At 37.4% G+C, this 26,156-nt stretch overlaps 1 protein-coding gene across 5 annotated transcripts in view; it reads right to left on the bottom strand.

Annotated features, from left to right (window-relative positions):
• Positions 1-1,321: 1,321 nt before the first annotated feature.
• Positions 1,322-26,156, bottom strand: part of ARHGAP29 (Rho GTPase activating protein 29) — a 45,139-nt gene continuing 20,304 nt past the window's right edge. The window contains exons 3-22 of one of the 5 annotated variants that reach the window (XM_031057888.1): positions 20,227-20,323; positions 19,816-19,888; positions 15,960-16,020; positions 15,337-15,474; positions 14,985-15,049; positions 14,422-14,532; positions 14,244-14,324; positions 13,768-13,956; positions 13,398-13,535; positions 11,928-12,118; positions 9,964-10,130; positions 9,328-9,453; positions 9,061-9,159; positions 7,381-7,544; positions 6,958-7,146; positions 6,679-6,816; positions 5,525-5,757; positions 4,466-4,772; positions 4,192-4,297; positions 1,322-3,239 (exon numbers count right to left, since the gene is read on the bottom strand). In XM_031057888.1, the coding sequence (XP_030913748.1) occupies positions 2,344-3,239; positions 4,192-4,297; positions 4,466-4,772; positions 5,525-5,757; positions 6,679-6,816; positions 6,958-7,146; positions 7,381-7,544; positions 9,061-9,159; positions 9,328-9,453; positions 9,964-10,130; positions 11,928-12,118; positions 13,398-13,535; positions 13,768-13,956; positions 14,244-14,324; positions 14,422-14,532; positions 14,985-15,049; positions 15,337-15,474; positions 15,960-16,020; positions 19,816-19,888; positions 20,227-20,323 (3,569 nt within the window). In that variant the 3' untranslated portion in view covers positions 1,322-2,343. Of the gene's footprint in view, positions 3,240-4,191; positions 4,301-4,465; positions 4,773-5,524; positions 5,758-6,678; positions 6,817-6,957; positions 7,147-7,380; positions 7,545-9,060; positions 9,160-9,327; positions 9,457-9,963; positions 10,131-11,927; positions 12,119-13,397; positions 13,536-13,767; positions 13,957-14,243; positions 14,325-14,421; positions 14,533-14,984; positions 15,050-15,336; positions 15,475-15,959; positions 16,021-19,815; positions 19,889-20,226; positions 20,324-26,156 lie in introns of all 5 variants that reach the window. The other 4 variants (XM_031057887.1, XM_031057889.1, XM_031057886.1 and 1 more) reach the window with 4 other exon arrangements.

Raw genomic sequence — 26,156 nt, forward strand, 5'->3', positions numbered from 1 at the left:
GGGCTGCAGGGCAGGCTCGGAAAGAATCCCCGGCCCCAGCCCGCAGCCGCCACGCCGGGCAGCAAGGTCGTAACACTTACACAGGCTCCAGAGGTTTCCATTTCCAAAGTCGTGCCCTTGCTACTTCGCTTGTATTACATAAAAACAGTTGAAGGCATTCTAAAGCTGGGACATGTAAATCATCTTCTGCAATGGATGTTTTCCCTGAAACAACATGGGTTTGTAAAACACCTACAGATGCCCACCCACAGGCACCGGGCCCTGCTCGCCCCATTTGCACCTGCGGCACTGTGGGAAACACCTTAAAAAGAGCAGAAACCCTCAGGACTAGCAAAAGAAGGAAGGAAATGTTATATAAAAAGGAGTATGGCAAGAGCCAGTAATAACTGGTATTATGACTTGAATAAGAAATGTTTGTCTGTTTCTCACAGGTCAGTATTCACTGCTGTAATTCTCTATCTCAGGAGCCTGCTCTGGGGAGTACTAGAGACCTCCATCACAGTAACTGAACAGATTATTAAATTAAGATATTATTAAATTGAGAAGTTTCATTAATTTCTTAAGCCATTACCATATCCAGTGTTAGACATGCTGAAACAAATATAGCCAGACAATACATTTAATTGATAATTCACAGATTATTTTGCTATTTTGTGGTCCTAATTAATACTGATCCTTTCACAACTGTGCTATGAAGTTACGCTACACTGTCTTTAATAATTCATTAACCAGTTGTGTGGGGTATACACGTCCACTCCTCCACTGTCAAAGTAGGACAAATTCCCATCTATGGCAAGAAGCCTTTTCACATATTTTGTTCTGCAACTCCCAACACCAGTCTGGCCAGACAGCAGCATGTGGGGCTTTTAGCTTCTCTGTAATAAGAGGCAGATCCCCAAGAAATGACCTCAAGCACGGCCAGATCCATCCAGTGATAGAATGACCTTGCCAAGAATGCAAGTCCTGCTTCTGTGGAAATGTGACAAGGAATCAAAGTCCAGCATTGTGAGTTTTAGAAACAAAAATCAGATTATGTCCACCAAACAGAGTGTGGGATTTTATCTGTGGTGTTTTGGGAAGACTGGCAAAGGTAACGGTGTACTAAAGTCCAGTGTATTTCCTGTTGCAAAAACAGAAAAGTGATTCTTCACTGTTGCCATCCTTTGAGAGTCATCCTGGAGCTTACATCAGTAGAAAGTACCATGCTAAAACAACTGTACTCTATAGTATGCAAGAAAGGGTCGTGCTAATTGTAATCCCATAAAGAAAAGCATGCCACCCCCTAGTCCCAGAAGGCAGATGGAGGAGAGTACTACACTTGCAAAGGCCAAACATCTCTATTTTAATAAGTTAGAATAAATCCAGATATAGAAGCCATAGAGTCACTGAAATGTTAACACGTTAATATATTTTAAAGCAAATATAACACAGTGTACACATAAAAACCATTTAATACAAAGTGAAAACCATTAGATGCACCTACTAATGCTGATTTTTGGTTATTTTTATCTGTTTCATGGAAACTTGGAAACAAAGCTCTTCATTTCAGTTACACCAGGGTAAGTGGTAAAACTGATCTATAGCAAGCAAATCACTGCCTTGTCATTCACCTGGGAAAGTCAACACCAGGGCAACTGAATGTGTCCAGAATGGCACCAAAGTGAAACAGGCTGTGCACATTTGCCCCACTCACTAAGCTATACAAGAGATCAGATGTGAATTGACTGCTGCTTCTGAACAGTAAAGCTCAGTAAGTGCATCCTTGCTGTACAAAAAAAAATAAAAAGATTAAAGTGACAACATAGAAAACTGGCAACAGATAACCATGTCTGCCTAAAATATACACATATGATACATAACTATAGCCATGCTGGCCAGTATGTAAGCCTGTTCAAGAGCAAAGCTTTAATTGCACAGATTAGAAAAATAAACAAATGCTTTTACAGAGCAAAGCACAAGCTTTGGTTTATGCTTAGACAGTGAACATTAAACCTTCCATTTTTATTATAACATCTATTCAGAAAAATAGCTGTTTCTCTATGAATAAGCACTCCATTCCACACAATGAAATGAAGCTCAAGGTCTTATTCAATGAACCCATGTGTCTAGACTGGGAATGTATTACATCTTTATTGAAAGCTACTGAACTACAAAAGGTTTGACTTATTTCATTCACAGTTCCCCAGGCCTCCCCCCCATTTTTAAAATGCTGCATATATAAAAATAACTCCAATATGGCACAAAAGTGGGATTCTCAAGGGAAGGCAAAGGATAAAGGGGCAAGGGGAAGCCTCCACTGGGCAACATCAAGAAATTGCATATAGTACAAGAGGAATTTGCACCCTATACAAAATGAGCTTCCCTGTGTTCCAGTTCTTGGATCCTTTTTGGTCTCAGTCTATGGTAAGCAGGCTTCAGATCTGTGGAGTGACTATCCTCTGAGCTAGATTTCTGTTCATTTGTGTTTTGTTCATCACCTGACAGAAGTGCAGAGCTCTTAGCCAGTTTCACAGTATTATCCTGGGGGAGCACAGAGCTAGCACTGGTGGGTGCACAAGCTTTAGCAGAAGAACCATCTCCATTCTCTTTTGATTTGTTAGAGGGTGGTTTATAAAATGTCCCTGGGGGTGGTTGCAATGTTCTTGGTGGCCTAAAGGCAGCAAGAGGATTAACATCAGGACCATTCTCTTCTGCTGCTGTCCTTCCTGACCCAACAACAGAATATGGCTTATTAGGAAGAATGGCTTTAGCTGGATTGTTACCAAGGCTGCTTGATGATGATAAAGCACCTACAGTTCCACTCTCGAGTGCTCGGATCTCCAGGGGCACATTAGTCACGATCATTGCTGTCCTTGCTGTGATATCATACTGTTTGTACTGCTTGTCCCAAGTTTTTCGCAGCATCTGGCTGTCATAACAAGGCAGTCTGCAGCAGGTATCAACAGCAGGGACTGCCTTCACCTCTGAGACTTCTTCAATAGTGGGGCTTCTGCCCAACTTCTCTGAACTTATTGCCCCTGCATTTCGTGAATTCCTTTCATTCAAAACACAGGGAGGCAGTATTCTGTCCACAGGCAGGCTGACCGGGCGAGATGCTGCCTTTGTCCTTGGAGCCCGCAGCGGAACTTTGCCCATCTGACGGTTGGGTTTTACGGCAACTAAGTTCATTTGACAGGGGTCTTCACCTACAGAAATGAATGGATCATTGTCTTTCTCTGAAGCTGGACTCGCAACATCACCTAGAAACACAAATAGATGTGACTGGATCTTTTCGCCAAGAGAAATCAGCAAGACTTCAATGACCCATTGCTAGTCAGTATTTTAATGGGATAACAGTTTTTACGGATATCTTGTATACATACTAGCAACAGCCTACTCTAACCAAATGTAAGCATTTCACTAGCAGTAAAACACATACTGTACAGCTGTAACTAAAGAGAAAACACAGACACTTCACTTTCTGGCTGGTGCTTTGCCATCCCTGAATATTTTCAGTTTTAGTATGTTTCAGGATGTCGCACTGTTGATGTACAGGACATGACTGAAGTGGTAACATTAGATGAAAATCAGCACAATTAAAAGGGAATATGTACAGTTACTCCTAAATGAGGTACATTAAATCATACCTACATTAAACCAAACCCCTGCAGTAGCATAGGCAGATAAACAGAGAAAAAAATTCAGAGTTAGAACAAAGTTAGCAAACCTGGGATTTTTTAAGCAAAAATACTGATATCCAAAATGCTCTGATGATTCTGTCAGATAATTACTCTTTCCAGAGCCTTCTGGTGTAGTTCCAGTGAATGGCAATGATACGTATTTTGGGGGCACAGTGGTCAAAATACATAAATTGCTGGGCATTAGCTTACAGCCTTGTAGTGGATTTCAGAAATCAGTCACAGCATAATTAGGACTGTTTTTTGTTTGCTTTTTTAAAACAAGGGAGAAACCTAACCACTGTTATACTCTCTTACCAAATACTTCAAGCTCTGATTCCATAAACACAGATTTCTTAAAAGCATTTAGAAAGATTTAATTTTCTGTTCCTATTAAAAAAATAAACAGTGTATCAAACAGCGATGAACAGGTTTTATCACTTGCTTATGTCTATACTGCAGACCTACATGCACTATAATCTAAAGCATCCACGGCTCCTTATTTACCCATACCCAGATCTAACAGTATACTAACCAGTTACAGATTTATCTGCTTCTTCTTTTGTATTCTTGCTATTCTTCGATTCCAAAAAGAGTGCAGCTGTTTCTGAAGCTCTTTCACATGGAACTATTTGCATACCCTGCTAACAAAAGTCAGAGCAGAAGTAAATGAGAAGTCAACAAAAAAGGCACTCCTTATCAAAAAAAACCCCAAAAGACTTATTAGAAAACATGCTCTGGAATGCTCCAGAATTTAACAGAAGTTAATGTGGCACAGGTAACACTGTGGCAGCAAAAGAGTCACTCACTTCCTTTACAGAAACAAATGATTTCCTCTGCTGCTGCGGCTCCCTCTCATCTGCTGATAATGCAACTCTGACCGTACCAGCTGTTTCTTCAGCATGAGAAGCACTCAGAAGTGGTTTCAATGAGACATCAAATATCTTTTCATAGTATGTTATGAGCAGCTCCACTACCCGGGCCTGATAAGGGTAGTCCACAAGTGATGACAAAGAAACTGTAGCATCAGTTTGACGTGGTCTGATCAGAGTTGGGCCAAATATTATGCCAAGGTTGCTGGCTGACATTTTATTTTCATCGCACTGTTCTGTAACTCTGCACAAAGAGGGGGAAAAACCAAACCAAAAGAAATCCCCAAGTGTTAGAGGGTTTTATTACTTTAGAAATACTTTTGATATTAAAATCTTATGTCTAAAGAGGGTAAGAGACAAAAAACAGAGTAGGTTTGGTAAGCAGGCAGAATCTTCAGTGCAGACCACATTTAACAGCGGCTTGAACTTCCCACACAGGGTGTTATGTCCTATTTGTTAAAGTTATTTGTGGCTATTTGGCATTTCTGGGATTGGGGAAAAGAATGTCTCTCATTCTAAGTAATAACACGGCTGTATCCCAGTATTACCCATTTTCATAGGCAATCACTGGTTTAGTACATCATCATACAAACCACCATTTGGAGGACAAGGAAGTGAAATGTGACTGAAGAATGGTTATTAAGAGACATGATACAAATTTCAATATTCTGTTAACAGCCATCAAATCACTGCCCTATCTTTGTTACATTGCAATTTAAATCACATTTAGATCCCTGAATGTGACACTAATTACTACTGACCCCAGTGCTAGCACAGAATCAAAAATATTGGAGACCAATGCTTTCCCTGCTTTATTTCCCTTTCATATTCTTCTCTCACTTGGGAATTCATTACATGGAAAAAACTCCAGCAACAGAACAGTCTTCAAAGGCATATGTGACTTCTTCCTCAACAGTCATCAAAAAGGAACAAGAGATTCCTAGCATGTAGCAGTTAAGTTTTCAACATCAGTTTGTATTTAAAGTATTTTCTTACCTGTGAAGGTGTCCAATAAGGTACTGAAGAGTGTTATAGTTTGGTACAGGCAGTTGTTTCAGAAGATCTTTAATTTTAATGATGATTCTATTCAGTTCAATACAGAGTGACTGTCTTGTCTTTGCTTTGGGGCTAGCTTGTTTAGCATCCAACTCCTCATTAGCATTCTGACTTTCTTTTGCAAGTCCAATGAACTCATTGTAAAGCCGAAACAAAATCAAGGGCTCTGGAAGCTGAAGAAATAAGAACATTTCAGAAACATACTTAAACCTGAATTTTAACTGTTTCCTTCCTGTTTTTCTTCAACTTTTTCTGGTCTAGCATATTTTCTTAGATGACATTGTTTAATCCTTTTTCATTAGCTCAATCCCCAATTTTCCTTTTTCCAATCCACACCTTTTTCCAGACATCATTTGCTAACCCTTTCCTACAATAGCTCCAGGACTGAGCATTTATCACAATTTATTGAAATAAGATTTCAAGAAAAAAAGTTGATTTCAAAATCGTTTAATGGTGATGATCATAGGATTGGAATGCTCATCTCTGACAGCCAGCATGAGGAGGAGGACAGGACCATCCAGCTAAAGATTATTCCTTTCAGGGTAAACATGTTTTCAGAATGACTCAATGATTTCGCTGGGCTACATCACAGCTTCATTTTTTCACATACATATTGAAATTGTTTCAGAAAATTCGATCATGAAGCTTTAAAGCTCTATTTTAGAAGAAAAAGATGGATAATCCCTCCATAATGAACACATCATGACCACTATGAGTGTTTCATGACATTTTTGTTATCAGGTATTAACAGCAATATATCAGCATCTGTCTGCATGAAGAGGCAAGAACACGAGAAACTTTTAAACTCCATGTAAGACAAGCAAATTCACTAATCAGAAAGGTTTTAGAAATAAACTCTGAGTAGACAAACAAGCTTGTTATGCACAATTTCCCTGTAGAATACATATTGTAATCCCAGCACTTTTCCCAGCCCTTGTCACAGACTCCACGTAAATAAAGAAGCCATGGCAGTTATACAAGGCACTTGTTTAATTGCTGCTGTAGGAGTGCTGAAAAGGAGTGGTTGTTTTGTACTCTACTGAAGAAATATACTACAGTACTTTGGTTTTCCATCTGACCTCTCAATTCCATACCTGGCGGAGATACAGCTTGAGAACATTGCTGATGTCATGTGCATAGAGTTCTGAGAGCTCGACCAAATCCTTTCCATTTTCAAAAGCTTGACAAAGCTTTTCAACTCTTGATTTGGCTCCATTCACACGATAGATGCCCTAAAATTAAAAGACGAGCACAACTCTATTTCAGTTTGAATGGAACTTGTAAAACACAGATGATATTGACACCATTAAAATCTTAAGAGAATTTTTTTTAAGATTGTGTCTAACTTAAGCACGAACAAAACTCGAGCATACCTTGACATTCAGTGCTCTGCTTTCAATTTCTGATGTACACTTTTTGATGATGAAAGGAATGCCATCAGGAAAACTTTTAGCAGCTTGGGCAAATTCCACTCCAAATAAGTGAAGCCTTCCATGAAGTTTTTTGTGCCCACATTGAATAGCTAAAGTCTCTAAACATTTTTTATGGCATGCAAGAGAACACTACAGGAGAAGAAACAAAAAAAGCACATGGCTTGATATAATCTGACACAATAGAAATATTTCTGCTGTTTCTCACCCCATATGTGAGCAAAACAAAAAATTTGTTAGTATGGTGTGCCTCTGCTTTAAGTTCATGGTGGTTATACGAGACACAAACTCCAGTTTTTATACAGAAACAGAACTCCCGACTTTACATAAATCCCAAGCAGCAATTAAAACTGATTTTCAACTTACCTCCTCACATTCAGCTCCATGAAATACTACTAGGCCGTCACATTCTCTGCATTTAGATGGAGCTCTCAGCTTCCGTAGTTTGTGTGTTTGTGCTGCTTTGGACATATTAGCATTTCTAAAAGGTCCTGGAGAATTTGCAGTTTCAGATGTGAGATCATTTAAACCTGAAGAGAATTTCCCTGTTATAGTCATTTTAATATCTACTACTGGGGTGGTAGTTACTCTGATTTTTTAGAATTGTGCTGCAGAACACAAGTCTGTAAGTAACGGCAACTATCAAAGTAATCAAAAACATTTTAATCACAGGGAGGCAACACTATGTTGCAGTTCACATAACAGAGACATTAACTATCAAACAATCCTATGTAAAAGCAGAATCAAACAATCTTTTTCGCCTTATTAAGTATTTAGTTTTCTCCTGTATTGTGGCAATGTGAAAATATTAGGACATTTAATTCCAACTGCCCTGCATTTCAGGCAACAATTCATGGAAGTTTAATTTTATACATTTTGAAATCCTGTACTAGAGGATGAAAGACAGCTTGTTTTGGCCTTTAGTGTTCCTGAAATGCTTTAAAAAAGGAATATTTTGCAGCAAGGAAGAATTAACACACACTCATGGCAGCAGCCTCATAAAAATAAATTTTAAAAAATCACTGATTCTGAGTTTCCTGTAACAACATAAGATATTTTCTGGAGGATTCTAAAATTAAAAAGAATAGCAACTGGTCCTTTTTGTTTCCAAATTTTTTTCAAGCAATTTACTTAAAATGCTATCAATAACTCTGTGAACCAAAGTCCTTTGTTTTACAGATAACTTAAAATGATCACATTCAGTTAATTGCCCATAAAGCTTCTTAAATGCTCAACATTGATTAAACAATACTACTCTAAGTGAAAGCTTGCATTCAGTAACACATTGCCGTGCTTTAAGTCTAGATCTGAATTAAAGCTGTTTACCACAGGTTTTTTCCTAGAATGCAAAGTATACATTTAGGAAATAAGGGCTAAGTAAACAGTTTCCTAAGGGCTTTACTTTAAGTGCCACAAATATTTCAAAATTAGTTTGTAAGTACTGTAAACATACAATAGAACTGTTTCTGATAATCCAGTTATTCAGGTTTCAATGCCTGCGGCAACATTGTCATTATACAGTCAAAATTCACTTGAAAATTAGAAATGGCCTGGGCAAATCTGGGACAGACATCACTGAACTAATTTATCTTAGCTGAAAGGGTGAAAATCTCAGTTACTACCCTGAACATTTGGTTCTAATTTTTTTTCCAAATTGCCACTTATCACCTCTATGTATTTGTGCATTTCATGTCCAAGTTCAGAAGTGATCTTACATAAATCAGTATGGAGCTAAATTTATGTGCAAATGTCTGGAGGGAATGGTTAGTGGATCATTTGCTTTACCTCAAAAGGGTGACAACACTAGAAATGTCCTGTGGTTGTCCATACAGTAACCTAAACATATAAAGGCAATTTTGCACCACTTCATTAAAATGACTTGAACATTATTCTTCATCTCTCAACCTCAAGTGGATGCATATTATATTGAAAAACAATGCTGTTGGCAATCACACCTTGTTAAAGTACTTTTCTTAAGATTACTAGAAAGAAAAGCCACACAATGTAACAAAAAGCATCTTCTGAGGACTTCAGAAACAACATTACCACAGTCTGAAGGAGATGGTGGCTCTCTTTCATCAAGATCATCTGCAGATGACATAGTCCCAGTGGAAGGTGTTCGGGGAAGTCGTCTTTTAAAATCCCCTAGCAGATGAGAAAAATTTTCAGGAAGTTGTACCAGTCCCACCCAACTGTTCATTTTTCATTACATGCTCTGCTCAATACTTGTTTATTTAACAATGATGTCTTCACTCATGTGAAATAGTGCAGGGAAAAGACTTCAGGTTAGCACAGCAGTGAGGGCAGCTGTACCTGGGCTGGCAGATGGAGAATCCATGGATCGGGACTCACTGCTCCCCCCTGCACTCTCAGAGTCACTGCACATTCCTCCACTCTGGTTGCCAACTGACCACGATCTGAACGGTGGTGGCCCTCGCACTGCTTTTGAAAAGAAAGTTCACAAATTCCAAATATCAAAGAAAAAATTTACTTTTTTTAAACTGAAAACTAACTATGAGTATATTCAAAATAGGAAAATTTGCACAAGTTACATGAACATGCAATATAGTGAAAAAACCCCAGGGCATATATTCGTGTAAAAGCTTCAGGAGCTAAGAAAATTAATTTCAGAAACTAGATAATTGTGCTTTTGCAGAGGACCTGCAATCAACATGGAATTTACAAAACCAATGGATTTCCAATTGCTAGAATTTCAATTGGAAGAGTTTAGTCCACTGAGTTTGACAGTACTTGCTGTTTGAATTGAATCTCACCTTTCTTGTCAAAGGATCTAGGACCAGGCAGTTTTCCATTTCTCCTTATTATGCTCAAGTACATTATGTTTTATAGGCTTTGAACTTTATAATACATTTTTAATCCTTCAGTGTTACATTTAAAAAAGAAAATTTATTTAGAGACTGAGCTCCAAAAGAAATATAAAAGAACTACCTGGAATATCTGTGTTGCTGGAAGATCTCTTCTCTCTAACCTTTTGTGAACGATGATAAACTGGGCTTCCCACATCATCTAATGTCTGAGCAGGAAAATCTCCTGAACACTGAGATAAGTTACCATGGGATGTATGGACACTGTTTGTTGATTGCTTATTAAAAACCCTTCAGAAAGAAAAAAAGTAATTTGAAGAATGAACAAGACAGAAATTCATGAAAAGTAACGCATTTTTTAATCCCTGGGCACAAAAAATGCTACATTTAATTACTATTCATGAACATACATTTTTGATGTGTCATTCTCATAATTAAATTTAATTCCAAAATTAAAAAACAAAAATATTAAAAGAACAGCAGCCATTTATTTTCAATTACGTATGTGAGATTTCCCAGTGTTTTCTCTCCACCCAGAGAGAATCAGCTATTCCACGTCTTCATGTATTATAAACATTATCTTGCAGACTTGGAAAATACAGCCTATTTATTCATCTGAAGGTAAGAATAATCAGAAGCCATTGTATTCTATGATTATGCTTTCCCCTCCAAAAGATTCTCTGACCAGCCATCAGGACCATCCACCTATAAATACAGGTGGTCACATACTGTGCTTTTTAAATGCACAGAAAATGTGCTGAAGCTGCCAGAGTGTCAGTCCATTTTGAAAATCCACTCTCACTGTAAGAACAGTAATTAACATAAGATGCTGAAGCACCCTGGGGACAAAATAGCCTGCTGGCCAAGTTTAGCAGTCAGGAAGCTGTTCCTTAATCAGTTCTACCCTATCAAGCTTAAGGGAAACTGAAAAACATTCAAATTTGCATTTGTTCAAGGAACAGTTCCTTAAATTAATGCAGAATCAAACAATAAAAATGATCAAGTACATGATGAATCACAAGGCTGTGACAGAGAAAATAAAAGGTGGGCAGAGGAGGAGAAAAAACATGCTCCTATAAATGTCAAGCAGTAAATAGCTGGGAGAGCACACAAAGTGTTGGAAATTTCACGCTCATCAGTTTCTCAGGGAGCTACATAGTTAATTCCCCCAAAGTCAAAGTTTATGAGTATAGCCTAAATCAGTCTTAAAAGGCAGGAAATTTACAGACAAAAATTAAGAATCTCAGCTTTAACTTTGAATTTCCTGCCTTTTGTTGGTAGAAGTCTGACTCAAGCATTTGGGTTTTTGTATTTAGTTTCCTTTTGAAAAACGATGACGACGCTTTCCTGTAGAACTGTGAAACACAGATTGAAATGGATATTCTGCTGCTTTAGTGCCAAGATGACCATTTTACAACAAATTAAAGGTGGAAAAACATTTGGCATGCTGACACAAGGAGCTGTCTTTATCTTGAAGTCTTTATTTCCACATTAGCTAGATCTTTCATAGTTTAATAATAAAAACTTCCATTTCATACAGGTTGGAAAAAATAATTAAGTTGTAACATGTCCCTACAAATGGATTCTGAGCTTTTTTTAGGCACATAGCATGAGACAGAAATTGAGACATTTCCTGCCAAAAGTTGCCAAATGTAAACAGTACGAAAGAAGCTACTGTATGCAGCAGCAAGGCTTGTGGAAGAGGAAAACTACCTCTTCAGACTTTCTAAATTTCTGATTTTCAAGTACTACTGCCATACAACCCTACCAAGTCCAAAATTTACATTTTTCATATTAACCAGTATCTATATTAAAATAGTAGAAAGTCAAGTCTTGCACAACAATTGTCAATGTTTTAGCAAGTATTATTGCATGAAATTACAGTCTGCCTTAGAATTCAGAGGCAGATTTTAATGTCAAAAATTATATATAATCTACCATCTAAAAGATGAGACTAAGAAAATAGTAAAGCAGGGTAAAACACAGGATTCCTTTAGTTCCTCCAAAAATATTGTTTTATTGTTAAACACATATGCCTAAGTGTTGCATTTTAAACCAAGCACTTGCCACCTGTACTTTGGCACTTACCCATCAACCTGGGAATTCTGGGTTTCAAAACAACCTGATTCAACAGGAACACCATCCTTTGGCAAACTTTTCACAAACTCTGAATACTGCTGACCAGGGTCATAGAGTTTGGCACTCTCACAGAGGGACTGGCAGTTAACTGGCAGAGATACAACCTGAGCATGCTGCAGCTGGAACAGGTTAACTGTTGCCTGTTGGGAGAAAGATTTTCATTATTTGTAAATCATTTACTAAATATTTCACTTACACTTTGCTCAACTGAAATTAATACCCTAGCTGAAGATTATTTGAACAATAAGACTAGAAAACTTCTAGAAAATAGTAACATATTCCTTTTTACAGTCAACTTTCAGGAGATTTGCACAAGTTTCATCTGTAATAGAGACATGAGTATTTCTCTCCTCTCTGGGTTATTGAATCCTCCCACTAGCAAAGCCAATTCCAAGTTTTTCTCACTTTGAGTTGATCAAAATAAACAACAAGGGCTTTTGCTATTAGAAAGGCTTTTTTGATGTTCTGGAGTGAATATTAGTCATCACTGAAATAATGAAGTATCTGGGCTTCCAAACCCAGGTGAGCACCGTATTGTCTTGTCCCAGCAGACAGATTAAGTGAACACTTTCTCCATTAAATTACCTAACACTTCTAAAAGATTTTATCACATGCCAGAGACCAGAAAAGGGGGACACTGCCTAACTGCTTTGTCAACTTTCGGGTTGCAAAGTAGTCCGCAATTTAAATACACTTGAACCGACAAGTCTGTCTCTACTTTCTACTGCTCTTACGGGTTGGTTTTAGGGTTGCTTGTGGAGCAGGGTTAAGTTTGATATTTTATTTTCCCTCCCCATGCCAGCATTAAATTTTAATTGTCTCATCTAAACAAACAAACAGAAAACCAAACAAAAATTGGTCTCTAACATCTCTTGGCATAATGAGTTCTTACATTCTTCAAGCTTTTTTTAGAACTGTGCATGTCCTATGCAGTTTTGACCATCACTTCCCTATTACACCAATAAACTAGTACATTCTACTAATCACAAAGGATCCTGCAGCATCTGAGGCTGCCAGCAAGGCTGAAGTGTGTTAATATCCATGCTGGACTTGATCCAAACGTCTTTGCTAATGCACTAATCAAAGCAGAAAGCTGTACTCTTAAGCAACAGAGGAACACTACTGCCCTCAAAATTTTGAAGAGATATTTTATAAGGATTGTGTAGTCAGGGTGCTTGCAAGGCAACAGCTTATGAAACATCCAGAAACCATCAAGACCCGCCCCCCCCCACATGTTTGGGTTTTTTTTTAAACTCCTACTAGAAAGAGAACACAGATTGTAAGTTCTCCTACTGTTTCTGCTGGCATGACATCTGCCCTTTGAAAACTTTCAATTTAAAATGGGGCTTATGGGGCCTTCTCTTAATTCTAACAATATATAAATATCTATGCAAAATGTATTTTAAAGACCATGCTTACAGCTTTAAGAGTAAGATCACACTGGTAAATAAGCTCCCGAAGCTGTGTTAAAACATCACTTTTAAAGCTTTCCAAATAATTTCTTTTTTCTTCAACCTCTGCCATGCTTGCTTTATAGTGTTCATTGGCTTCTTCGGCCTAAAGAAAACACAAGTATAAAGAGTTGATGGATGACAGGCCTTGATACTAGAAGCATGAAAAATCTCCACTCAATATGCTTGTATTTGAGATTCTCTTTTAAGATAAAAACCCAAAGGAACATAATATGACTAAAATTAAAAATGTGAACTCAACTTACTCAAATACCCTCCTTGGGAAAGCATGAATGAAACCAGTATAGACTTTAAAAGCAAGGAACAAACCTCTTTACCTTTTGAAGAGCTTCCTCTTCTAGCCTTCGTTTTTTCTCAAGTTGCTTGCTGAAATCTTTCACAAAGCTTCCACTTGAGCTAAGCTGTTCCTCCTCAGCACGAGCAGTACAGGATTTTGCCTTTTCATACTCATCCTGACGCTGTGTATACAGCAATTTGGCTTTTCTAAGAGCAGCTTCCAGCTCTTGCTGCAGAATGCAGCCAGAGAAAAAGGAGAAGAATAAACAACATTAATTTTTCAGTTATTTAATGTGATGTTTAAAGAGACTTATGCACAGGTCTGTATGCTGCAGTACCAAGTACACTGACAAGGAAAGATAACCTATAACAAATGCCAGACTGCCATGAAATTGACAGTTACATCTACTTTCACCAAGAGACTACATGAATGTAAGTGCAGAACAGGCCAGTGTGAAAGTTTCATTCTTTTGAAGAATTTTAGACTGAACAGTTAAGATATGAAAGAATTACAAACCATTTTTTTCTGTTCTCGCTGCCAAAGGTCCTTGATATCTTTCCTTTGTCTATCCAACTCATTTTTCCTTCCAAGAAGAGGCTAGATAGGAAATATTAACGGAGTACATTAAAGGCATATAGGCTTTTTGAATATTCTACAAAATTATATATATTTTTGTCTCCTTTTTTAAACATACCTGCACAAACTTGTTAGACTGGAGAGCAGCAGCTGTTTGTTGCCAAAGTTGACTGTTCTCAATATCATTTTGAAAAGCATTAATGAATATTGACTGGAATGGCATATAATCCTAAAATTACACAAAACATGTTCTAGGTAAGAAAAAGATGTAATGACATTCTAAATGTCTATATAACTGAACTAGATTTTCAATTAAATTTAGTAAATTATTTACTAAAATAGTATGAATGTCAGGTATGAATGTAGAAAATTACTAATTTCTCATCTGTGATTCATTTTACTAGGAAAAAAGTCTACAAGTCTGAATCACAAAGCATACAAAATATTAGTCAGAAAAAAGAATATTGTGGATCTGCATATTCCACGAAAATAATATTATATATACAAATTTCCATTACATCTTTCCATTTATTAAATGAAGATCTTTTTAACCACTGCTTTATCATATAAATCAATTCTGTATCAGCTTAAAAATCCACTCCTCAACATCAGTTTTACTCCTGGGCAAGCCATCCAATAAAGATTTAAGACTAAGATAAAGCCCCTAAGGTATACACTCACCTGGTGTCCAACAACAGCTTTAGCAGTTTCAGCCATTTTTGCTAAGTTTTTAGCACACTCCACTTCTGTTAAAAAAATGTCATAGTTACTGCTTACATTATAACACAACAACAGTTGTAACACATGCTAAATGCTTTTTACAGTCTTCCTTTAACAAACAGGCTACAGAGGGGACCACCTTCACTTTGTTACAGGCCTTTAATTGTAGGAAACGCATGATAGCTCTGTCCACTTCAGCGGAACAGCTACTAATTTAGAAATCACATTATTGACAGTCTGCAGCACAGAGGCCTGACAACAGATTTAATTTCATCATGACAAAGCTGATTAAATGCCAGAAAGAGCCACTCACCCAAGCTAAGCTTTTTTTCTACCCATGCGACTACATCCTTGGTATATTTTGACCATGCTTTAGCATAGGACAGAGCCGACTCAATTCCACTGTCATTTCTTAGGAGCATGCTATCAACCTCCTCTGCTCGAAGATGTCCTGCAAATAAAGCATCCAACACAAAGAAGTGACTTTTAGACATGACCACACACTGAGAGCAAAGCCAGTATTAGCCAACTGTGAATGCTTAAGCAGCTCTGATCTTGAGTTGGTCTTTAATGCTAGTTGACTCTAAACAGGACTGACAGAGGTTTTAGAACAAATTAAAGGGTCATAGTATTTTATCTGGAGTAGTCATATGGTCAGCATAACTTTCTTCAAGAAAGTGACCCAACAAACACCGATTGTATGACAACACACAGAAGGTGCTTCAGGCCTTAGTTCTCCCCCCTGCCAAAAAACCAACCTGGGTTGGTTATTTACAAAACAATGAAACCTTGGCAATAACTTTTTTTTTCACAATGAAGTTGTAAAGGCAGCATAGGTGTAAAAAAGCGACCAAGCAACTTCCTTAGAACATTTTTTAGAAGAAAAAACCCCACAGATTACAAAACAGTGTTTACAATGTTAAATGAATGACCTACCTGGAATATCATCCCTTTCATGCAGTGAACCCCCAGACTCCACAGAAAGATTCTCAAAAGACTGGTGTACAAGAAATAAAGCATTAAGTTAGCAAAGGAAATCTCTCACTGGAACTGAAAGCTAACAAGATAAATGGCATTAGCTGCCTCTTTATTTTTTCATAGATAGAGCAGATAAAGCAAAGTGCACCATCACTCCCTCTCATCTAAGGCACAACATTTTTTAAACCCCACTGCTGGCAAATGAAAAAGATTAAATTGCAAGGAATCATTGTATACCTTTACATGAACAATCTTGAAAGTCTGTGATGAAAGAGTTAAATATCAACCAGATTTGTTAAACAATTAAGTGAGCTTCAGCTTTTCTTAAACCCCTACCTATCTTTTAAAAACCTTTTCACACAGACTTAATGCCAGATAAATAAAACAGACATCATTCCACAAGCCATTAAAATCCTGTATTTCTTGCTCAAGGGAATAAAGTTTTTTGTAAATTACTTGCAGGTGGTGCACTGTAGGCACAACAGCTGACTAGTAACACTCGCTAATGAAACCCTGAGAATCAGTACAACCTGACACAAAGTAATCCAATAATAAAAGGAATTTAGCACATCATGTCATCCCTACCTTTGTCCTCACTGCATTTTGCTACCCCTTGAATTGTGCATGTTGAATTATTTGTAAGACTGTGCTGTAGACCTGACTACTCAACAAATTTAAATGAATAAGAAGTTTACTTTGTAACAACTACCCCCTTAAAAGCCAAACCAAAACAGACATCAAGCCCTACATAATTTTAAATGGATAAACTACTTTTGAAAACTTCGAAGCACAAAGCAGACAGAAAACAAAGGCTAAGAAATAGCTGCAAAGTGTCCTTATGCTTTGCAGGAACAGCTTATTTCCATTTAGACTTTGTCACTGGTTTATTTTCAGACATTCACTAAAATGGAGCACAGTTATCAATGATAAAAGTAGTTTTGGTTTGTTAGCGTTCTTTAATGTAAATAAAAACTAATCATAAATCACACAAAAATCTCACAAGAATCACTGTTTACTTCACAGCAGAAGCAGCTTTTCCAAAGACCAAAACATGCAAGGTATTAATCATCAGTGACATCAAACAGAATCAAATTGCAGCCTAAATACCCACTTTGTTACTATCACAGTGGCTGTCTAATACAAGAGAGTTTCAAGAAAATGAAAGGGTTTTTCCAGAACAGCTGGGAAATCTACCCAAAGCTGTCTCCAACTACATTGGTTAAAAACCCCTAAAATCTGAATTTAGCAATGGATCAATATTTGGTTTCAGAGAAAGCTTGAACATTCCTAGATTTAGTTCAGATTTTCTATAAAGTATTACTGTCTTCAAGATTATTTAAAAGTTGTTAGGGGAGAAAAATTAATAATTAGAAAACCTCCATACTTTATATTAACTTGGTGCATTTTTAAGTTCTGGTCCTAAAAATTTTTTCCCATTTCTATAAGACCTAAATCATTGCAGTCCTGAAAACTGTTCACTCCTTTCCAATAAATCAGGCACACTAGTTAATACAGCTAATCAAAGGTCACTCATTCTTTCACATTCATACACTGCAAATATGTAATACCACATTTTAGAAGCAAGCATGAACAAATGCTTTTATCTGTGTCAGACTCTTTATCTACAAATTATCAGAACATGATCCATACAGCTTTACCCCCATAAGCAACCCAAATCCCAGCAGTCCTAGCAAAATGAAAACCCTGACTTTCATTTCCAACTTCAACCTGTCTCTTCTGCCTCTTTTTCCCCTCATTACCTGACTCTCCCCCTAGCACAGGCAAATCTCTTCACACACTTTGAAAATTTGATCCTTCTTCTTTATTATGCTCTCAGATCTGCACAGCATCAAATAGCATTCAAATAGCTTATTGAGTAATGAAAGGTCAGACATGTCTGTCTGGTCTCTTCCAGTGTATTTTAAAATGCTTTTGTTTTTAATTAAAAAATCTTTGCTTCCACCTTGTACATCTGGTTGAACTACAAGAGCTAAAATGAGAGCAATTACATTTGCTAAGAGGGGGTATACATATCATTTAACTTAAGCTTCCAAGTGGAATGCCTAAAGTAAAGAATGTAGACTCCCCTGCAGTCAAGAGAAGCAACATCAGCTCTGCCCACCCCCCTCCTTGGAGCCATCCTCATCAGCTTAATTAGGGAGGTCCCTAACTAAAGAGGCAATTAAAATATTTCTCCTTAATCAACCCTCAGAGTATTTACATGTTAAATTCTACCAAAATGTTATGCCCTGTTTAAAATACAGCTAGCTGCTATGATCACTGAACACACACAACTACAGAAAAAGTTAAACAGCTATTAAATATTTTGCATTTAACTCCTGTTAACACTCAAATCCTAGCTGGCCTCCAAATTCCTCTCTGAATTGTAAATCAAAGTGAAATGATTCACCTGTTAAATGTGTATTTATTTGCCTAAATGAAAATGCATTTCAGACAGATTTCTAAGAAACTGAAGTATGTTACCCTACCTGCTCCAGAATTTATAATTGCTCACCTTCACATTAGGAAAAGCATGAGATACTACAAAAGCAAAGTTTTAAATATAAGCTGATTTCTGAAACATCCAGAATGGAATTCCTTCTTCATATCACTACATTCAAATTTTCCCTTGGCCTTCCCCTCACCCCCATGTTCAGAAGAGCAATCCTTTGGAAAATCAATCATTCACTTCACAATACAATATATAAGACCATCTCTTTCCATGAGCACATATTTTTGCAACGCAAAACCATTTCAAGATTAAGATGTTGGCAAATTCAGCAATTTCCTTCTGCTGGTGAATGAATTAGATAAACCAGTACTTCTTCAAATAATCTCATTTAATTTACATGAGATGCTGGGTTCTATGCTATTTTATTTCATATTTTTTATCAGTGACCTAAATTGAAGTTTGCTGGAACCAGTTTTCTGAGTAGCCTCCATATTGTTTATGAAGATAAGTTTTCTGGCAGCTACAGAAGTAGCATTTGTGTGGTAACACACATGAGAGAAAGACAGATTATCAAACATAGTGAAAGTCTGAAAAGACTGTTCAGCTGTAGCTGCATGGCTTGCTGCACACAAGCCTGTGCTAAGTCTTAAGTATGTTTCAACAAAGCCTTTAAAAAACCACATAATCTAACATTTTTAACCTTGCTGCAACTTGGCTTGTAATACACACTATCAATTTTATTTTCCTTGCATGCAACTCTTAAATTTATTTCATTTACCTGAAATTCTGCTTCTCAAGATACAAAAAATCAAAACAGAAATTGGTACTGAGCATTTTTCAATCATACCTCCAGAGTGTTTAAAGGAAAGTTTAAAATGTTAGTGTTTTTCTTTGACTACCTGTAAGCTGACAGTTCTTTTAGTGAATTGTTGCTGAAACAGTTACAGCACAAAGTGGGCTCCGAAAGAAGAAAATGTATTTTTGTCATAAATACAAGTCTTTAAAAGCCAAAATGAAGTCCTTAACCCTTTGGTTTCCAGGTTTAAAAGGTAATTGTCTAACTACTTCAGCGAGCAATCATTCAAGTATCTTACTTTTCCCCATTTATTTTCACTTAAGCAATTTAAAAATCTCAAAAACCATGACAGCAGGTAGACCTGTCAAGTCATCACTATCATTTAGAATTGAGAATACATGCAAGCATTTGAAACGTTGAATACACATTTTTCCTGGGTTGAAATCTTGTTTTAAACCACAGATGACTCCCAGTGTCCCAGCCCAATGATGCAGAGAGTTTCAGTGGAACTGAAGTCTCCTTTAACGGATATCATTTGACACTCAGAGAGAACGTGTTTAGCCTACCCGACTTCTCCGAGATACAGGAAGTCCCAATGACGAGCCATTGTCTACATCTCCCATAAGGAAGTCTGAAACACTGCCAGAAAAACAAAGAATTGTGTTACTTCATTACTTTACCTCATCAAGCAATTCTGTATCACTGAATTCAGAAATTCAGTCCTTGAAAAGCTCTGCAAACCATTTTTAGTAGACATATTCTCTGCAATTTCTATAACATCCTAAATTTCCTTATTAAGGAAAAAGCCAAACTGACAAAAACCCAAAACAGTAAAATTGTTCTAGATGTAGCTAATTAAAATTACTTTATCAGAAAATAGTTGTCCAAAAGAAAACTAAAGCTTTTGTTATTGTTGCGTCTTAATTTGATTCAGCTCCATAGAGCTCTTTAAAAACTCTTTCTGGATCCCATCTTACATGTTTCCAAAGGTGAATGCCAATGTTTCAATGGAAGAAAATATTTCACTGAAGAGTTCTCTCTTATTTTCTTCATTAACTTCTTTGAAGTTCACCGCTTACAAAAGAAAAAAGAAAAATAAAAGAAAACCAAAGAGTGAGAGATGGGGTCAATTAAGCAAGAGGCCTAGAGACAGATTTTATACACAAAGTCTCCTACAGAACATGCAACATTATGCTTCTCTGAATAATTGAAAAAACATTGTTTTAAAGAAGATTAGCAAGAAAGTAAACACTAAAGGAAAAAAATTAACACAATCCAGATGCTTCCCTCAATGAAATCAGATTACTTTTGCACTTCCTGTATCTCCCCACTTAAGGAGCAGCTTTGTGTGGAAATGTTGGTAATGCATGAACAAAAACAGTCATTTACCAACCAGAGTCAAATCACACAGCAGCAGCACCACCACAAAGCAGCTCACAAATGCAGTCAGATATTGGAACAGCTGTTTTTTTTCTGAGTAGAAATTTCAGAATTCCAAACAGGAGCAGTAGTTTGTGGGGGTGCCCCCTCAACTGAACGCAATCCAGAATACAGCACTTCTGGCTTGAGTACAAGCAAGCAGAAAGTTATCAAAAGGTGGTGTCCACTGCAAAACCCTTCACCACAGTCTGGCAAAACCCCCTCAGTTTTTCCTGTTAAAAGTGGGAAAGAAACTCAGCGTAACTATTGATGGTCTCAAATAGGAAGAAGAGTGTTGCTAGACAAATTAGATGGCTTAAAGTGGTGATCAAGTACTTAACTACTCAACACATTTAGCACACTTCTGTAACAAGCTGGAATAATGAGACAAGAAGAATGATTCATCCAGAGTTTCTATTAACAACTACTAAACAAGAAGAGGGAGAAAGGACAAGACAAAAACCACGACCATTTTTGTCTGGTTTCAACTTAACTCCTTAATCAATGGTGACTGGGAGATTTTTTGTAGAAAAGCTGCATACATTCCTTTGAGCTGAAGCTGTATCCTCTGGAGGGAAGTTTTTCCCAGAGTTATATTGTGAGAAATGACAACTTCACGTTAGTATTTTTTTAAAGTTTTCTTTTTTTCAGTTTACTGTTTTTTATTTTTTAAGCAATGCAATATTCTTAATTGTCTAGATGTGTAAGTCACACACACTCACACCTATTTTAGGGGTACTGCAATGACACACATACAGGTACTCAACTCACGTCACTTTTTGCAAAATCTAACAAGGTTAGTTTGTCTTCCTTATGTTCCAAGTACAAACAGAATACAATGACTTGTAGAAGCAGCAAAAATAAAATAATGTTAAAATGTTGTCCATTCTATACAAATTTTCTCAGCAAATTAACAGGCTTTAATCTTAAAAAGTATTCAAACTTCCTGCCAGGTGCCTAAATACTAATGGGTAACAAACAAAGAAAGTACAGTAATCTGCTCCCCCATTAGACTTCCTTTGTGAAAGGAAAAGTTTTTTACCAGTAAAGTAACACAGTTAAATCCATTCCTTTTTACAAAGTATGTAAACAGACTTGATCAACATTTTATAACAACAATTTCTATACAAAGCCATTACAGAAAATACATATTTTTCTCATGGGCTATTTTTACAATTGCTTGCAAATACAAAATAATGTTGTAATAAGCCTACAGCAAAAAACAATTCTTGCATATTATAATAACATTACCAGTCTCTGTTGACACAGTTCACTACTAAATTACAGCTGCTCCTACCTCTTTGTTCGGCTACACTTTGTAATTACAAAAACAAAAAGCCTCTGGCACCTTTGTTTGAAATGAGATTCAATAAAGCTCCACAGATTTTTAATTTTTTTTAAATAACTTGGTAACTATAAGTGGATTTCTTTTTTTTTTTTTTATTCAGGTTAGTTGAAAACTACAGCTTTCCAGAAATAATGTTGTGCATAAGTCTAAACTTTGCATTCCAAATCATTAGGCAACAACAGTCACAAGGAGACCTATTGATTACCAGTCCCTAATGACTGGAAAAATCATTTAAGAGCTGGCATGAAATGCAAACTGTTTCAAAATTAGAAGGAATTAGCAAAAACTGTCTATGTATTCAAAGCACTTACCATGGAAACATTTGTATATCCATTAGCCGCAGTGTCTTCGGAGAGAGAGCACTTCTTTCACTTAGCTAACAAGACATTAATATAGAGAGCCTTTCCCTAAAGAAATGCCGTCTGTTTCACTCTGCCTTCCTGTTCCAGGAAGAGTTTTGTTAAGCTTTACACTTTATATGCCAGAGAAATCCTTTCTTTTCAGGATCCATCACAAAAGGGATAACAAATCTCAAATTTTTCAGATTTACTTCTTTTCACTTCTCCCAAAACAGGTTAGTCTAATCTCTTAGTAATTCAGTCAGTAGAACACCACCAGCTTTTTTCTAGCTTACCACCACTGGAATGCTGATGTACTTAACGTCAACTTTAAACCACGCACTCTCTTTCCCCAGGACATCCTGACTGCACACAATAGCTACTGACAACAATGAACTGGAGTAATCTTGCCATGTCTGGAAATGACAGCTATCTATCTATAGTTCTACAGATTTCAAAGCAAGAATACAACTAGACAACTCTTTTAAGCAAGATTTCAGATGACACACAATGAACTTCAAAAAATCATATGACAGTGGTACTTTAAAATCCAAATCCAGTACCAGAAATGCAAGCCTAGCTTGCAGTAGATCTCTATTTCTAAAGCTGTCTTCAAACTGAGGTGGGTTTGGCAATCTCATTAAAATGCTGCAGTATGCTGCAGTTTCAGCTCTTGGGTCATGCCATCAAAACTTCTTTGAATCAAGCACAGATCAGGCTGGGGAGCCCAAAACAGCCACGAAGGTTTTGGAAGTGAGAATCCCAGAAGTTGAAGCATTGCCTGAGGACATCTGAGCAATGCTTCTAAAAACGAAGGAAAGGCTGCCAGCTGGGGAGACCCAAGGGCAAGCAGGGCCTTCAGAAGGCGATGGGCAGCTCCCAGTGAACTCCCAGCCCATGGGACACAGCCATGCTGGAGGCAGCACAAGTTCACTCGCTGCCCCAAGCCTGCTGCCCACACACACGTGCAGGACTGACAGCAGCAAAGCTGCCTTGCCAGCTGTCTGCAGAGCCTGGACAAGCTCGCAGAATTTGCTCTTTGCAGGTCAGTTTTCTCACACATGATGGATATATATGATAGCATCACCATGTATTTTCTTAGACAGGAACACATCCTCAATCCATGCTTTGCTAGCTGACTTATAACAAGTAAGCAACCAGCCAACTTCTTATAACTGAGTACCTTTGCAACCAGTTTTGTCTTTAAACTCTCAACAATGCTTTCAAAAACCTTTCAGAACTATGTCAAAAACAAAACAACCACCCAAGCAAACAAAAAACCCAGAGACCAAAAGACCACTCCCTCTCTGAAAACAAAGACTTGTAATACCTCTTGTTATTACATCTCTTCTTCAAAAACATGTAAAATAAATGGGGAGAGGAACGTAAGCAAAAAGAGTAATAGTATGGAGATTAGATACAGGCCGAAGAATATTCTTGTATTCTAGAGAAGATCAGCAGGCTGCCCAAGCCCTACTGTTCTACTTTTAGTTCTTAGTGCCACATCATTTCACCAGCCTGTACTTACTACCAGGTTTGGCAGCCTCCTCAACTTCAGTTGGATGCCAACAAGACAACTTCAAGGAACTGTGTCCTACTCCTTCCATAATAAATTTTGCTCTGAATGAACATCACAGATACACCAAAAAAACTGAATTACTTCAGTTCAGTTTTTTTATTTCTTGTTTGAGGTATTTCTTTTTGATGCAGAACTACTACAAAAAAAAGCCTATGCTAAAATAGGAAACTTCTACAAGACAAGCGTAATTTTCAGCTTTACCAAGAATCAGTATTCATTCTAGTGATTAAGTCAAAGGGTGTAATTAAGAGCAGAGGAAGAGTACAAACTTGAATTCAGCATGGGATCAGGAGAACCATGTACTCTGGGGCCATCAACTATTTAAAGGCACTGAGTGGAAAAATAACAACTACGAATATGATGCTGTGCCAGAATGGGAAGTGACTTACAGAAATGGGAGCCTAAACAGGTTCCAAGCAAGATGCTTTGGTAAGTCTCAATTCTTCCAGGTCAAGCGAGGTGCCATTTAAAAGACATTTTTCATGAAGCACTCAAGTAGGCATGTAAAAGTAGTAGAGTCCAGAGAGGTCCAGTGAGGCACGTCATGTCCAAGATATAACCAGAGAAATCAAATATGTCATGTCCCACTCTTCTCACTGCCATTTTCCCTCAACCTCAGTCCAAAACAGCACACGTCTGACAAACCTGTACTGCCAAGCATGATTCTCCATAGCACGATTCAGCAACATGTTACAGCTAGCTTTTCCTTCAATCTATCTAAAAGGAAAAGCATTGAACACCCAAAGCAGAAAGAGGGGCACATTTGTATCATTCCCATTGAAGGTCCTGAAAAATGGCCAAGAAGCCAATATTTCAAAGGCTAACAAAAATTAGAGTGCATGTGATCCTCTTTCAAAGAGGGTCACATGCACTCTAATTTTTGTTAGCCTTTGAAATATTCACACATGCAGTAATCTAAAGGGGGGTAGTCCATCTGCACTGGACATTTTGATTAAAGCACAGTGCTTGTCATACTTATGAGAACACTTCACAAGACACTAGGACTTCACAAGTCACTAAGGTTCCGAAGTTATTGTAACTAATTTAACGGAGAGCAAAAGGCATTTGTTTGTTATAATAGCAGTATGTCTCTATATGAAGTTCCAAAGAAAAACTGGATTTGAAACTCTGACATTATGCAAAGACTCAAAAACCAGGAGATGGACTCATGTGTAAATCTCAGCTTGTTTCTATTTCATCCTCTCCTAAATAAACATCAGAATTTTTCCATGTCAGGTTAATTTTCTTCCTATTCATAAATCCAACTACTGAGTGCTTCCATATCTTTTTATAGTTCTGTCCTCCAATGACAAGAAACAGATGAGTCACATGAACTTTTCATAATGTCACATTAACAAAGACAGGGAAGCCAGAGGAAAAAGGATACTGGATATGTTCTACCAGCTCCTCACATTCTTGTAGCTTCCTGTTTATTCAAAAGCTGCATTACCTCTGGTGAAATAACCACAGCTGAAAACATGTGAATGCATGTGTAACACACAGGTCAAAGTAAGCAAATCTGAGGGCTGATATGCTTATAATCACCACAATGTGCTGTATTTTTATTTCCGTTTTCTCAGTACCAGCTGTCCTACACTTCAGTTTGAATATAAACTTGGAGCAGTATGATCTTCAGAAAAAGAACAGCTGTAAAAACCAAACAGGTGCTAAAGGCAAACTGCCTTCACATTTACCACAGATTATGTTGGAGGGAGGTAGTCTGCTTTCATACAGCAAAGGCTTCGCTGTTCACAGAGAAGGAAGACTGAAGTACCAGCCAGAAAGTCCTGAAGTCTTGAATCTCCCCATTTCCACCTCCAGAGGTGTTACAAGTACAGTATGCGTCTGAGCAAACACTGACAGGCATTACCAAAATCTTTGTATCAAAGTACTTGTTTGTATCAATGGCTACAAATACTGACGCAGCACTGTTTGTTTTCAGCTCTCGTAAATGGCAGTTCAACCCCCAGTGAAAGAAGATTTTCAGACAGGCTACTAAACTCTATGCATGCCTTTTTTTTTTCCCTTTTGAGTTTTAAGAGCTAGTTTTCTCCTTTTGAGAGGTAGGGGGCTGACTCATTCCTCCAGGAGACTGCTGGAAACCAGTCACCTGAGTGAACAGCTGAGCTCAAGTGCCCAGAGAGGGCCTCCAAGTGTTGCAGGATCACTGACATGATCCTGCTTTAGACTTCTGTGGATTTTGCCTTTCATGCTGTTAAGCTT

Source organism: Geospiza fortis, unplaced genomic scaffold (genome assembly GCF_000277835.1).
Source record: "Geospiza fortis unplaced genomic scaffold, GeoFor_1.0 scaffold403, whole genome shotgun sequence".
Classification (NCBI taxonomy): Eukaryota; Metazoa; Chordata; class Aves; order Passeriformes; family Thraupidae; genus Geospiza; species Geospiza fortis.